Source organism: Perna viridis, chromosome 2 (genome assembly GCF_037379345.1).
Source record: "Perna viridis isolate PV_CMFRI_1.1 ecotype Kerala chromosome 2, ASM3737934v1, whole genome shotgun sequence".
Taxonomy (NCBI): domain Eukaryota; kingdom Metazoa; phylum Mollusca; class Bivalvia; order Mytilida; family Mytilidae; genus Perna; species Perna viridis.
In genome coordinates, this window is record NC_142446.1 from 20315408 (window position 1) to 20330981 (window position 15574).

Sequence of the window (15574 nt, forward strand, 5' to 3'; positions counted from 1 at the left end):
TATTACATGTTCTTATTTTAGAATTTGATCAGAATCAATTTGGGGGTTTCACGTTGCAAAACTTGGGACTTAAACATTTGTTAATATGGGGACAAGGGGGACCCATGTTACTCCTCCTATACCACTGAATCAATTGAATGAAATTTTCACAGAAATAACAGTTTTCCGGATCTTTTTTCTAAATGCTTGCAGATATTGACCTGATTTTTAGTATAGAAATTAACCATGATAAGTTACCGGACAAGTTTGTTGTTGGTTCCACTCCAATGATTTTTACTGAAATTACGGGCCTTGAACTTAGCTGAATTTACAGAAATAACCGTTTTTCAGACTTTCTTTTTCTAAATGCTTGCAGATTATGACACAATTTTTGGTATATAAGTTCACCATGATAAGTTATTGTCAAGTGTACATTTTGTTCCTCTACGATGATATTTACTTTTGATTAACTAAAACTCAAAGAAATCACAGTCTGGAGTTTGAAACCACCATTCTGAGTAATAGAATTTAGTTAGAAGATAAAGGTCTAAAGCCTAAAAAGCATTCTTATTCCTCTTTTTATCGGGGTCCTTCTACATGTATTTCTCTTACAAACAAATTTACTTGAGTTTCCAACATGGGGACGCATGGGGTATGTGGGCGTGCTCATTAAGGTTCTTTAATTGTTTTCTCTTTAGATCAGTGCAACATGGATCACTTGTGGTAGTTCAATCCTATTTGGTATGCAGTTCATTAGCATCACCTACGTTAAATTCCATATCTGTTTCATGCAGTCACTATCAAATATTGAAAAACAGGCAAGACATATCTCTATGATAACATTTTATTTTGTAAGACTATATTTAAAAATAAAAATTTATCTGTTTAAATTCAATGATTTTTTCTTCAAAATGTTCCTCTTTACATGGAAGTACAGTGACATCTTGCTCCATCTTTAATCATATCAAAGATAAAGGGTCCAAAGTGATATATACCTTTGCACTTTGTTTTATAATTAATATAGGTTCTGATTGAGTGAACAAAACAATGCATTCCCAATAGATTATCCAAGAAAATTAATGGGTCAAAATTGCTTAGTCAATCCACCATTCTAAGCATGTGTCAAGCATTTAATTTGTCCACATTGGTACCAATATACAGGGTTCAACAGGCTGGGGTCATAACATGCTGCACTCTTCAAAGCTTTTTATTAATACCAAAATAGGGTAATTTTCATTTAAAAATTTTTGAGTAATGACACTTTATTCATACAAAAATGAGATGATTTACCTATTGGTCTATCAAATCAATATATGTTCCTTTCATATCAAGTTCATGAACATGTATTTGGGTAGATGCACATTATTGGGGAATATTTTTTTAGGGATAGTCTATCTGAGCTGTGCTCTCAATCAGCTTTAATTGTTCGTATCATTCATTTTATTTTGCCTTTTACAGGTACATCAAGCTGTATGGAATGAAGTTTTCCAAAGAAGACCACCTGGCATTGATTCACCTGCTGTATGAACTGGTGGTAATGCCAGAGCTTGAAGTTTCATTAGTACAAAAGTTTGCTGCTCAGCTGATTAATTTGCTCAAGTAAGTTGACCCTACTTATTAAATTGACAATTTTCTGAAGATTAGTAAAAGTTTTAATATTTTTACTAATACAGTGACTTTTGTAGTTGTTTGTACACATTAAATCATTTGTTAAGTGTGATACATGTACATTTGTACCTAGTGAGTCTCAATAATGACAATAAAAAATCACAAGAGTTTCTGAATTTTAGCATTAAAGTATTGGAAATAATTCCAATCAAGATAGTGAAAAATTGTAATGAAGTACTGTCACTGAAAAGGATATTATTTAGGAGACGAAGAAAAAACAGTCTATGAATTTATTTGACATGGGAAGACCAGACATGGAAAACAGACATCAAAGAACATAAAGTAACTAAAATAATACATTCAAAGTAACAAAAGTAAATGAGCAACTCGGACTCCATTAAAAACTGGGAGCATGGACCAGTTGCACCAGTAAGGTAAGTGTTCTCTGCTTTTAGAAACACCCACCGAGTTGTTCATAAAAAGTCAAGTCTGGGGTGAAGTGGAGGGATCTCCTTGAAATTTTACCTCAAGATGCCATACTATCAAAGGAAGGTTTTGTAGTCGGATTTACTTATCAATGAGACCCTTCTATTCTTATTACATCTTTGCTGGTTTTTTTGTAGGAAAAGGGAATTACTAAGCAGGGAAGACCTTGTGCTACATTGGAGACCTTTATATCAGCTTGTTGAATATGTAGCCTATTCGCCATATGAACATCATGGTTTGCAGCTTTTCCCAAGGTAAATTAGACTCACACTCATTGAGTGGGTGGTATATTGGAATCACTTTTTAGATTTGCTTGTCTGTCCATCCGAATTTCCTCTCTATTATCTCGACTCCTATTGGATTGATTGATTTCAAATTTTGTGTATAGTTTAATATGGTTTATATGGGAATATGTTGTAAGTGATGTTAGATGCTGTGGGTGTCATCATTCTGTACCAGTGTGTCTATACCTAGTATAACATGTCTAGTTATGTTGTATTTTGATTTAAATGAATACACCAACCATATTCAGCTGAAAACTATTTCTTGACACTAGTAAAATGTCATTTTTTTTTCTGTCTGCCTTGGACATTGGTTCTTATTTTTCTGTTGAAGGTGTTTTATTATACATGAAATGACTCTGCAGTTATGGTTCATTGTTTGAATTTGTTTATAAATATATTATATTAGATATCAATAATTGTGATTAGCTTATTTGTATCAAAGTTTGACTCCATTTGCAATAGTGAATGAGTGATCATGACAGTAGATTATTTCTGAGTACTTTTTAAGCAGATGCATGTAAATGGATGTAGTTAAACAAAAATTTATTGTCAAATTACTATTAGAATCTTGAGTAAGGTAGTTACTGTTTTTAACATCAATACATGTATTTAATCATCAGTAATGGTAGAATTATTTTACATTTCAGCAATATAGACAATGTAACAAAAAATTTAGTTAAACAGTGCAGAATGTAAGTTACTTGTAAATTTACATATAGAAATTATATCATGGAGGAAAATTAAAAAAAGTAATGGGAAAACACTTTAACATGTCCTACCTTTAACCATATGACAGTATAATAGAAGACAAGAAGATATCTTTAACATGCACTGGCATCTGGGCATTCTCTGATAAAAAGCAATATTTTTAAGGAGACATGCAAAATGGTATTGACTGAAAAAATATGATGCATAGTCAATTATTAATTAGCAAAGATTCTTCATGCTATGTATAGTTTTACAAGTGCAATATTATAATATATGGTCTTTTCCATATTGGCCCTGTAATTGGCCTGAGGTATTAATAGTGGCCATTACAGCCATCCGAGGCCACTATTAATACCATGTGCATGTTACAGGGCCAATATGGAGAAGGCCATACATTGATTCAGTAGTGTTTGCTTATAACATACAGGCTAATAAGGAATTCAGGCTTATAACAAATTAAAATGTATTCCCCAGTCCAAGGGTCCAGAAATGTTGACAGTCAATGCCCGACATTTTATTTATCAAACTTCAGCTGATGTTTTTTCAGTCTTTTTACATGCTCAGATCGAAAATAAACTTTGTATGTAGTTACTTTAAGATGAATATTGGAAAGTGTGTTATTTCATCACTTACTCTGTCTTTTACAAAATATCAGAGCGAGTGAACGAGTTTGGTTTCAACCACACTTGGACGTTCCAATATGTAAACAAAACATCGTATCTCTCCGATCATCACATAGGCAAAAACTTTCGAGTGATGAAAAAAAATGTTGATTATTTATAAAAGAAAATTGTGAACACATTTTGTCTATTGATTTAAATGGTCTGTTGACTTCAGTGTTAAAACTACATGTACGACTGATTCGAAGTTTCAGTTCCATGTGCTTTTGTTACCTCAGAAAGATTGGCGGGAAAATTGTGGACTTGTCAATCTTTTTTCTTAATTAATAAATGTATGAAGATTCTCCGAGTTACTTCAATTAATTTGTATAGGCAGTGAGGCTGCATGTGTACCGTTAATTCAATTATGCAATCAACTAATCAGTTAAGGTAAATCACAGTCACAGGTGGCTGCACATCGGCTAAAATTGACACACACCTGTCAATTGATTTCCAATAAACAATTAGAAGACTGGTAGACAGGATGTTCATACACTAATAAAACCATGCAGACTAATTTTTAAGGGTTGACATTTTTTTTAAGTCCAATATTGGAAAATTGTCATCAGTCATTTGCAAAATTTGATGGTCAATGACTGGCATTTTTACTATTTCCAGATCCATGCCCCAGTCCCAGTTTTTTAAAACTAATGCATTTTGTCATTGTTATGACAAATTTGCTATAGCGAAATCACTGATATAACGGTAACGAAGTATTTTTAAGGCCCGGTGACAGATTTATTGCTGAAATTTGTCCGGATAATACGAAGGGTCATTTTAATTGTTATGTAAACATCTGGCACCTGTTATCTGCTACTCACGGTAATTGATCAATCGCCAATTTCACAGTTGATGAACATACAAATATAAGATCAACACCTGTGGCGTGGCTTGACTAATCATACCTTAGGGATGAAAGTTTTCTGAAGATCTACAGATTTCTGCTTTTATGGGCCGATTTTTGTCATTTTTTAGGGGGCATGAGGTCATATTTTGACTAGTTTTTGCCTAGTTAGCCCATTCAAAACGCTTGGTTGTGTCTGATTAAATAAAATCATCCAGAAAATTATGTCAGTAAAATCGACCTGTTTTCTGGATGATTCTTGGCATATTTTATTCCAACATTCCTACAAGGCTTTTGTAAACATTCCAAACTTTTTATCCATAGTGGATACCCTTATTGGATTCTGGTAATGACTGAATTGTGAACCAGTCCCAACTGGTTAAAAAACAGATATTGTTATCTGATGGCGATAGGGTTATTTGTGAAAAGGGTCCAGTTGACATTGTTCCTCATCGGTCAACAACCTTTCTGAAAGAAAAGTTAAAGGGAACGAACATTTAAATTGAAAATATTAGAGTAAAAGGACAATCTTGAGGTGAAGGAGATCGATTTTTGTCTTGTTTCTCAAAGTTCTTTGATTTGACAATAATAAATTTTTAAAAAATCTGTAGTTGGCATTTTTTTTCAAATAAATGCAAATGACTGTAAACCATACTCGTGTCATGTCAAAAATGGGTTAAAAAACCTGAATCTCTGGATTTTCCATGGCTTTGCCCCATGGGCCCCCACCAGGGCTGCTGTGCACTTGGACCCTGATTGGGGGGCTTACGGTAGTCCCCAAACCCCTGGCCAGATCTTCAGATTTTTTCAAGAAAAGTTATTTTCATCTCTGTTACCTGTATTTTATTACTCAACAAAATATTAATCAAATAACAGTACAGGTCATCAGTTAATGTTAACTTTTCGCTAAATAGAAGTCATCCAAGCCAATTGACATAATTAGCCTAAGCAAATCCTAGCTTGGGAACTTATATCACTTTTGATTTTAATGATTACGTTTGTCAGTAAAAATATCAAAAACGATAGTTTTTTCCTGCTACAAGTATACAAATAATAATGTGATAATTACTGCAAGCCCTCAATAATTTAAAAGTTAAAGGTCTTCACAATTTCACCATTAAAATTTCAGTATGACAAGTCATAAGAGAAAGGCAATCAATCTCGATACTAAGTATCGGATCATCCAAGCAGTAGATAAGAATGACAAAGTCCAAGATTGCTGAAACCTTTAAAATTCCACCCAGTACACTCAGTACAATATTAAAATGTAAGTTCAAGTCGAAAGAAAATGTGTACTGCATTACACTAAGACATCGAGGAAGTGTTGTTCCAGTGGTTTAAAGGTGTTTGTGACCAGCACATCCGGACCAATTCTCGCAGCTGAAGTAGACAAATTTGCCGTAAGACTGCGACACACAGACTTCACTACAAACCACAACTGGGTGGAAAGGTTCAAGCAACAAAGAAGGATAAGGTCCAGATCTATTAATGGAGATAGTTCAACAGTAGACCCAATAGTATTAAATGATTATGTCAACAACACCTTACCAAACTTACTGCGATACTATGACCCAGAAGATGTCTAATATGGATGAGACAGGACTACCAAAAAGAACACTACAGTTCAAGGGGGAACCATTCCACGGTGGTAAAAACAACAAAGAGAGACTTTCTGTTGCAATAACTGCAAACATGACTGGTACAGAAAAACTCAAACCACTAGTGATAGGAAAGTTAACCTAGGATGCTTCAAGCAGAATGTAAAGAGTCTACCCATCCAGTATGAGTCAAACAAGAAAGCATGGATGACAAGCATGGTATTTGAGAAATGGAAGAGGGAACTTGACAGGTCCATGACAAGACAAAAGCGCCAGATTCTTCTGTATATTGACAACTGTCCAGCACACCCTCATGTCAGAAAGTTAAAATCTGTAACACTCATATTCCTGCCACCAAACACTTCAAAAGATTCAATCAATGGACCAAGGTATCATATGGAACTTCAAGCAAAACTACCAATGGTTACTCATACAGAAACTCATTGACAGCCCCGAAAAACAACACACAATTTACCGTAGATGTCTACGCAGCAATACTCATGATTCAAAAGGCCTGGAGACTGGTTAGTCAGACTTGAATTTGCAACTGCTTCAAACATGGCGGTTTTGTAGAGCAGACTAATGCAGTAGACAATGATAATGTTCCACTTCAGTAACTGACTGCTACTACGATTTACTAGAACCAGTTGATTTCAAGGCTTATGCAAGGGTTGACAACGACATTCTTGTAGCAGAAGCACCCACTTAAGAGGAGATTGTTACTGATATTCTTAACCCAAAAGACAATGAGCAGGAAAAAAATCTAGACACTACTCCAGAAAAGCCTGTGATCTCTGACTGTGATGTACTAAGCGTGATAGCCGAGTTACAACATAAGTTTGCAGCAAAATAGTGTACCAGATCCTGATATTTCACAGCCTGTCTGATATGGAGACATTGTTACAAAGATCAATTGCCACTTCTTTAGTTCAGAAATCAGTGGCAGACTTTTTGAAAGTGTAAAATTGTATTGTTTTAAATGATGAACTCTTTTTACATTGCTTTTTTAGCTGATGTACTGCATTTCTTCTATAGTGTGCAATTTTGTGTGTTTATATATGCATTGAAATTTTGACCTTATTTGGTTTGTTTTGCTTTTATTTTAATTTTATCGATTTAAGAGTTGTTTTTTATTCTATGGAAGAAGAGTTTTTTTAATGTCCAATGCTAAATATGTCCAAACCCAAGAGAAAGTATCAGAGTTACCAAAAACAACTACAACTGCAACAGAAAAAATATTTATTTCTTATTGATCATTATTTATCATAAATACTTATTACAAAACAATTGTGAAATATATTACAAGAAAAATTTTGAAATTTGAGTTTCTGTTGTAACTAATGATGCATATAACAAACTTACTTAGACAGTCCCTTGATATTCATTATACATGAACTCTACTGTAATTTCATTAACCAACTTTATTTTAGGACATAAAGTCCATTATTTATGGTATACCAAGGACAAGTAACAGGGCCAATATGGAAGAAAGCCATACATGTACATTGATACTTTTGTTGACAAATTTTACAATCATACATAATTTTTAGTAATAACCATTGTATTGTAACCATGGATTGATTACCCTTTTTGTTTGGGCAGTCATCCATCCTTCATCTGCTCAAGCAGACATTACAGTTGCGCTTTTAGTGCAAAGTGAAGTGTGCATTTATGATTAATAACACATTTAAACCAAAAAAGTGCATATTGATTGTCAACACTCAAAAACTTAATAAAAATAGTCACTTATTGTAAGAAATGTACACCATTTTGATTTAGTTCATAATAGTCCCATTTTAATGCCTTGTTTTTAAATTTGTAATGCATGGCTGTGATTTCGTAATGACTGGCTTTTAGAATTACTGGTTTATAATGACCTGTTGTCGAAATTTTCAGTAAAAAAAAGATGGGCATTTCTGTACATATTGTAGTAAGTTGGTTAATACAATAGAAGATGTTCTCCAATTTCAGCTATTTTCCTGTTGAAGCAACACAAGAGATGCTTGATGAGTGGAGACCACTTCTTTGTCCATTTGATGTTACACACATTAAAGCCATGCACTACTTCGAGTTTTTCCTGCCAACAAACCTACCTCCAGAGTTCCATGATAAAGGATACAAGTAAATTTTCTTCACCGTTTCAAATGCTTAAAAAAGATGTTCTTGTAATAAAAATTGCATGGAAAAATAGTTGCTCAGATGTCTGAGAATTTCTTTATAATGCATGTTGCTGAATTAAAAACTTGACTTTTTTATCCAACCTTGGTAGTGTAATATAATCAGTGAGTTGGTTTCTGGAAATGGGATATTTATTGCATGATTTGTACATCAGATTTCTCTATTGAAATAAGACGTAAAATATAATTAACTATATAATGATGCTTATAATGTGTTTTATTGAATGACTGTATTGAAGCATTATTGAGTTAAGTTTTAATAAGGGGTAATGCATATTAATTCCATGTTTAGAGCTTGTGGCCAAATGACTTCAAAGCGAAGGGTGAACCCCCTTTATCACTGGAAAGGTGAAATATTGCAACCAATATTTTAATGGCTTACTCATTTTTGACTCTTTTTTTTGTCTTTGACAAAAATGTGCAAAAAGTACTCTTTAATTGATTTAACAGTTGATAGAAACCACTGAGACTTGTAATATTGAAAATTAATTTGTTTTTTATTGTTAGAATTTGCCCTTCTTTTTGACAGCCTATTATGGTATACCTCTATCTGTCTACATGTAGAACTATAATTAAAAACAGATAAAGAGATTTTAATGATTTAATGGAAGATCTATCATTTATAATTAGTTAATTTTTTATACCCTGCCACATGAATTGGCAAGGTATTATGTGGTACTCTCTGAGAAGTTGCATGTCTGTCTGTCTCTCCCCCAACTTGTGAACATTTCAGTGAGTTTATTTGAAACTTTCCACAGTTGTTTAGTACCATAATATACAGGTTTGGTTCATTTTTCATTTAAATCCAATTTTTTTAAAATTTTGCTACTCCCTTTTTTCATCATCACTTATAGTTCCATTAATGCCATATTTTTTGTTTCTGTGTAATGTGACTTTCAAACCTGAAAAACTTTAGACAGGCATATCATTTGCTTTAACACAGACATTAATTTGTTTTAGGTAGAAGAGGTGAAGACCGGAAGTTAAACATCTTCTTTGTTTTATATTTAATAGGTACAAATATTGTTTTATCTGATTTTAGACTGTGGTTTTCTGAGTTTTTAGAACTCTGGGATTCTTGTCATAATACACCACCCTGGGAAGCTGTAAGTTAAGTAATATAAATGGTAGTTTTGTTAGCTTAATTTGTTTTTTTCATATTTATGCAATCTCTTGGTATCAGTTTTCTTCCATAAATATTTAACAAAAAAATCTTCTCAGAAATCATTAGACTGTGCTTCTTTTTTATGAATGGTTATCTTTAAACCAAAAACATTAAATAAGATTCTTGTTTGTATTCAAAGCAAAACGTTTAAGACAACATGATTTGGAAATTAAATGTATTTGTAGGTTGATACTTGTAACTTTTAATGTTTCAAAGTGTTATATACCTCCACTTAAACATGCAAGCCTGTCACTTCTCTTTTTTCAGAGTTTGGTAAATTTGTTTGCTAGACTTGCTCATGACACTATTGGTTATATTGATTGGTCACCATACACTTCTAAGGTATGATTATTCTTACTTATATCAACACTGAAGAATACATTATCATGCTAAAGAACCTTGAAGTTCTATCTTTTTACAGTTGTGTGTTTTTTTTTTTTTTTTGACAAAATGTTGTATGCTTACTTATTATTCATTTAATTTTTCCAGCTATTTGATTTACCCAGGAATATCTTTTCTTTATTTCAGATATTCAACAGATTTTTGCGAAGTTTTAATTTACCAGTAGGTACCCAGTCAGTTCAGATTGGACGATCAAATAATGTGTATGATGTTCACAGTACTGTAACATGGATAGTATCCATGATGGTGGGTATAATTCATTTCCCCTAGGAATTTCGTCATGAAACATATTGGTATTTTTTTTCTTGATACTATTTTGGGGGGAAAGTGAAGAATTTATTGTTATTATTACTGGTCACTGCTCTGTTAAAAAAAACAAAACAAAAACAAAAAAAAAAACAGTGTTAAAAGTTTAAAAGTATCCATGCAGTAAGAGAATAAGATGCAGATATTTCTTTTCTTTTCAAATTCTAGGGTAAAAACAAAGAGGTCCAGGAGCATGTAAGCAAGCTGTTCAAAACTTTACAGACCTTTTATCATCCATCAAATCTTGGAAAGTGGAATGTAAGTAATAATTTGAAAATTTGAAATAGTTGAATTAGAAATTGTGTATTTATTTTGCTCTTAGACATTGTGACAGTCTATGTTCACAATAACTATCCTTAAAAAATCACAGCTGTATTTGGGAAAATAGTTAAGTGATACTTGGTATAAAGATATTCTTATATTTGACCACTAAAATGTTGTACATTTTGTATTATGGTATCATGCTGCTGTTTTGTGTTTAGCACTGTTGTTGTCATCCGGCATCAATAGACAAATCAGTTTCCAGTCATTAACTAGATTAGATGTATGGATCTTCATGAAATTACACCATAAGGTGGTATAACACAAAAGGAAGGCTAGGATTGATTTTGCAGGATGTGATTTGAACTGTTAAGAATTTAGGGGCCAAAAAGATACCAGGAACTAGCATTTTTATGATGTCCAGACAACAATTGACTAAAAGTGAATAGTACCAGAAGTTGCCATACCATAAAAAGAAGGCCGGAATGATTTCTGGGGTTGTGACTTAAATGCTTAGGAATGGGGGACTGAAAGGAGCCAGGAACAAACATTTTCATTATTTCTGTCATTAAGTTGAGGAAAAGTGTATCGATCTCTTTAAAATTGAAATACAAGGTGATATACCACAAAAGAAATGCTGGGATTGATGTATTGTCTTATGACTTTAACTTATTAGGTATGAGGTACCAAAAGGGGTTAGTAGTAGGCATTTTCCTGATTTATGGATAATAACTTGAGTACAGTCAAACCTCAGTAGCTGAAACTCCAAGGGACCACTGAAATTTGTTTGAGTTATCAGGAGTTCGAGAAATTGAAGTTTGTAGATTTCCGGATTTTTTTTGTTGCTGATCCAAATTCAACTTTATCATTAGAAATTGCTTACTTCCTACGAAGTTTTGTTAGGTCTTGGATATTTTTCATTCGCTTGCGGAAGGTTATGTTGACTTGTTGATATTAAAAATGTTGGTTTGCTTTTAAAAAACTGTCCGAGTTCGAGATTCTTCATCAATAATTTGTTGACATTAAATTTTCTTTCATGCTTTCATCATGCCGACTTTTGAACATTTTCCAACTTCAATCAGTATCCGATACTGTTAAATTAAAACTATTTAATTTGTGATTGTGACTTAAATATTATCTGTAATTAACTAAAATGACAATTTGATTAATGATAGGATTTCAGTTTTTCACAGGTCTTGAACTCAGCAAAATTCATAAAAATAACAGTTTTCCAGACTTTTTTTCTATACACTTGCAGATATTGTCATGATTTTTGGTAAATAAGTTCACCATGATATGTTACAGGTCCAGTTCACGTTTCATTCTGCTCTGATGATTTTTACCGAAATTACGGGCCTTGAACTTAGCAAAATTCACAGAAATAACAGTTTTCCAGACATTTTTCTAAACGCTTGCAGATATTGACATGATTTTTGGTACAGAAATTCAACATGATAAGTTACAGGACAAGTTTGTTGATGGTTCCACTCCGATGATTTTTACCAAAATTACTTGCCTTGAGCTTAGCAAAATTGACAGAAATAACTGATTTTTCTTACTTTTTTTTCTAAACACTTGCAGATTATGACATGATTTTTGGTATATAAGTTCACCATGATAAGTTACAGGTCAAGTGTATGTTTTGTTCCGCTACAATGATATTTACTTTGGATTAACTAAAACTCAAAGAAATTACAGTCTGGAGTTCAAAACTACCATTCTGAGTAACAGAATTTAGTTAAAAGATAAAGGTCTAAAGCCTAAAAAAACACTCTTATTCCTTTTTTTATCGGGTCCTTCTACATGTATTTCTCTCACAAACAAATTTACTTGAGTATCCAACATGGGGACACATGGAGTATGTGAGTGCACTCACTAAGGTTCTTTAATTTTATATTTATAGTTTTTCATAAGATGACGTGCCTATCATGCGATTGTAGTGCAGTTGTTAATTATACGTTAATGCCCCACTGAACAATTCAGTTGTATTGGTATCAATTAATCCATTTATTCTCTCATATTGTCATTTTGTCATTCTGTCTGTCAGAAATCAGTCTCAGCTACTATATATGGTATTGATGTCAAATTTGGTATATAGCTTCTTAGGTTGTAAGTAATTTTTATGCCTGTTTATTTAGCTGAACTGAAAATTTTTCATCACATGTAAATTAGTAAATATTCCACATGTTCTTTTATCACAATAACTGCATATTAATTTTTCTTTTTTTTTTTTTACAGATTAAATTGAGTGGATTGTTGATGTGGTTTCCAAAGTTGTTGGTTAAAAGATTGCACAGGTAGGCGAGAGATAAGAAAATAATCTTTCATGTTTATATCAAACAACTGATTAATTAAGTCGTCTTAGATTTTCACCTTTGTGTATCTGGTGTTCATTTATGTAATACATTTTATTAAGTTTTGGGTTTATTTATGGACTTCAGGTTCAAATTAAAATTCTATAGATTATGTGCATAATTGCATATCATAGGTGTAGTACTGGCTTATCCTTTTGTGAGCTATGCTTGCTATAATTCTTATTTTTTCAGGGAACGTTATAAAAAACAATCATGGCAAACACCAATTGAAGACAAAGATAAATTGACAGAAGATGATATCACAAAGTTTGTAGAGAGTATGAAACCAGTGATATTTGTATCAATGTTTAGTAAATATGGCAGTCAGGATTCAGCTATAGCTTTGAGACACCTATCTAACCTCAGACCAGAATTGGTGGTACCTGATCTTCTAGAGAGGTCTGTGTCCTTACTGATAAGTTTGAAATATAAATATGATTTGACAGTAAAATATGCTTTTTATTAAAGCTTTTATTATTTTTTTTCAGAATCTGAATAAACACTTTCAAATTAGTTATAAGAACTATTATTACCCTTATTGAGAAATGATTTAGACATTTTCTGTATTATATATTCTCTTGTTACAACTAATTTATCAGTGTCCTACATATCTTGATGTAAAAAAATTCTGTTTATGGTTACTTCTTATTAATATAAAATTCAGGACTATGACTAAAGCTAATACAGAAGTAATTTTCATTTTTTAGAATGTATCCAGCAATGGAGACCTTAACAGAACCTCATAGACTGATAGCCTGTATGATTTGTATAGTTGCCGTAGCTCGTCCAATGTTAGACAGACAGAAGTGGTACCCAGAGGGAAGGTCACATGTACTACCATTGTTGAACTTAGCTCTACCAGGAATAGACCCTAATGATTTCAAGAAGTGCTTAGTAAGTTTGTAATCTGTATACCATACTATGGATGTTATCCCAAAAAAAAATAAATGCAGTTCTAAAGGCAATTTTTAAAGGTGTTTTTGATTGACTTCTCTCAACTGATTCTCATTTGATTTAATTTTGATAATCTTATTCTATTGTGGAAAATTATCTGTTATGGAGTAAAATCAGTCATCCTGTCCATTTGCCTTAACATGTTTGTCTATCAGTCTATTTTTTTAAGTTAAAGCATTATATGTTGGTGTGTATTCAGCAAGAGAGATAAATGTCAGAAACATGTGAAAAGGAGACAATCCATGTAGAGGGTTTTTTTTCTGTAACATTCATAGTATTGTTAGTAGAGTGTTTCACTCAGTAGAACTACTGACATTATAGTTCTTGTGGTCTTAATCAACTTTAAACATTTTGAACTTAAACATTTTCTTCATTTAAAAATGATGTTTAAAACATTCCTCTACATTTATTTTGTATATTTGGCACTGCCACAAAGCTGTATGTTGCTTTTTATTTTACAGGTGACTTTTCAGATGATATCTACATTCGTGACATTAGTGCCAATAGTAGACTGTTCTGATGCTGTTCACCTTAGGAATGATCTGTCTGATGTGGGTACTTACTGAATCACTGTATGAAACTTCTGTATAATCAGAGTTAGAAATAGTAGCCAGTCCGCCAGCCCGAGACTGGCTATTTTTTTGCAGGGCTGGCTAATTTTAGCAAAAATTTATATAGCCATATAATAAATATATTGAAAAATTGTATTCAGGACTGGCTGGAATTTGAGTGAATTTCCTATCCTGGTATAATACATATGTAGTATCATATTTCAGTATTTATTTTCTGTAATAAATCAAGTGTTACATTTTTACTAATAATAGGCCTTAATTTTTTTATTTACCTGATTAACAGTTTTTACTACTGACTAAGGCAATAGTGCCATATCATATTTTGAAGGATTTTTTCTCTCCTTCTCATATGCTAATCCAAGTTCAGATAATATCTAGGTTTATCCTTGAACAATTTTAAAATGATCCACTGTGATCGGAAAACAATGAACTATCGTGTAGTGCAGTATTTGATCAAGAATTATGAAGATACCATTATTGTTCAGTACAATAAAACATTTGTACCGAGCTAATTGGAAGCTATCTGTAAAAATCAATAAAGTCTGCTTATGATCGTCCTTCAGATAAAAAGAGTTCTTCAAGATGGCGGTCTACATATATTTTGAAGATTAAAATTTTGCATAGCCTTGTGCATTTTACAAAAGCACATTTTGCAGTAAAGGATATTTATTTTTGTTTACATGGGTATTATTTATCATACTTAATGCAAAGATGGTCTTTCCCTTTAAGAACTGTCATGTGAGCTTTACCTTATTCTGGAATAATAATATTTTGAAAGCCTTTTAGTGAAGCCTCATCAAACAGCTCCATATTTCACACTTTAGAGGAAATTCCTAAAGAGATAAATACAACATTAAGAGAGCTCACAGTTATGGCTCATTAAACAACACTAGAGGCCCAAAATCCTAGATCTGATATAAGGTGGTGAAATATATAGATGTTTATATATTATTCATTTGTTTTGTCTTATTGACTTTGTAGAATGATAGAGAGTTGTGTTCAGCTACAGCTCAGTTTGAAGATTTTGTCCTACAGTTCATGGACAGGTAAGAAGTGAATCCCTTACTTGAGTTAATGAGTTTACTTTTAAAAGAAAATTGATTTTAGCTGTTGGAAGTTAAGTTCTATTTTTTTCTCATAAAAAAAAAACCAACTACATGTATACTTAACTGTTCACTAGTGCCGTGATTCCTGTCTCTGTGCCTACAATCTTAAGT

The 15574-nt window shown here is 32.5% G+C and overlaps 1 protein-coding gene across 1 annotated transcript in view; it reads left to right on the forward strand.

Annotated features, from left to right (window-relative positions):
- The window catches only part of LOC148623994 (proteasome activator complex subunit 4-like), a 95192-nt gene that overhangs the window by 7920 nt on the left and 71698 nt on the right, over positions 1 to 15574 (forward strand). The window contains exons 2-14 of the mRNA XM_088566393.1: positions 1438 to 1578; positions 2211 to 2327; positions 3005 to 3049; positions 8138 to 8287; positions 9386 to 9449; positions 9776 to 9850; positions 10037 to 10156; positions 10385 to 10474; positions 12716 to 12774; positions 13024 to 13230; positions 13539 to 13725; positions 14247 to 14336; positions 15339 to 15403. Coding sequence (XP_088422519.1) covers positions 1438 to 1578; positions 2211 to 2327; positions 3005 to 3049; positions 8138 to 8287; positions 9386 to 9449; positions 9776 to 9850; positions 10037 to 10156; positions 10385 to 10474; positions 12716 to 12774; positions 13024 to 13230; positions 13539 to 13725; positions 14247 to 14336; positions 15339 to 15403 — 1410 coding nt within the window. The remainder of the gene's footprint in view (positions 1 to 1437; positions 1579 to 2210; positions 2328 to 3004; positions 3050 to 8137; positions 8288 to 9385; positions 9450 to 9775; positions 9851 to 10036; positions 10157 to 10384; positions 10475 to 12715; positions 12775 to 13023; positions 13231 to 13538; positions 13726 to 14246; positions 14337 to 15338; positions 15404 to 15574) is intronic.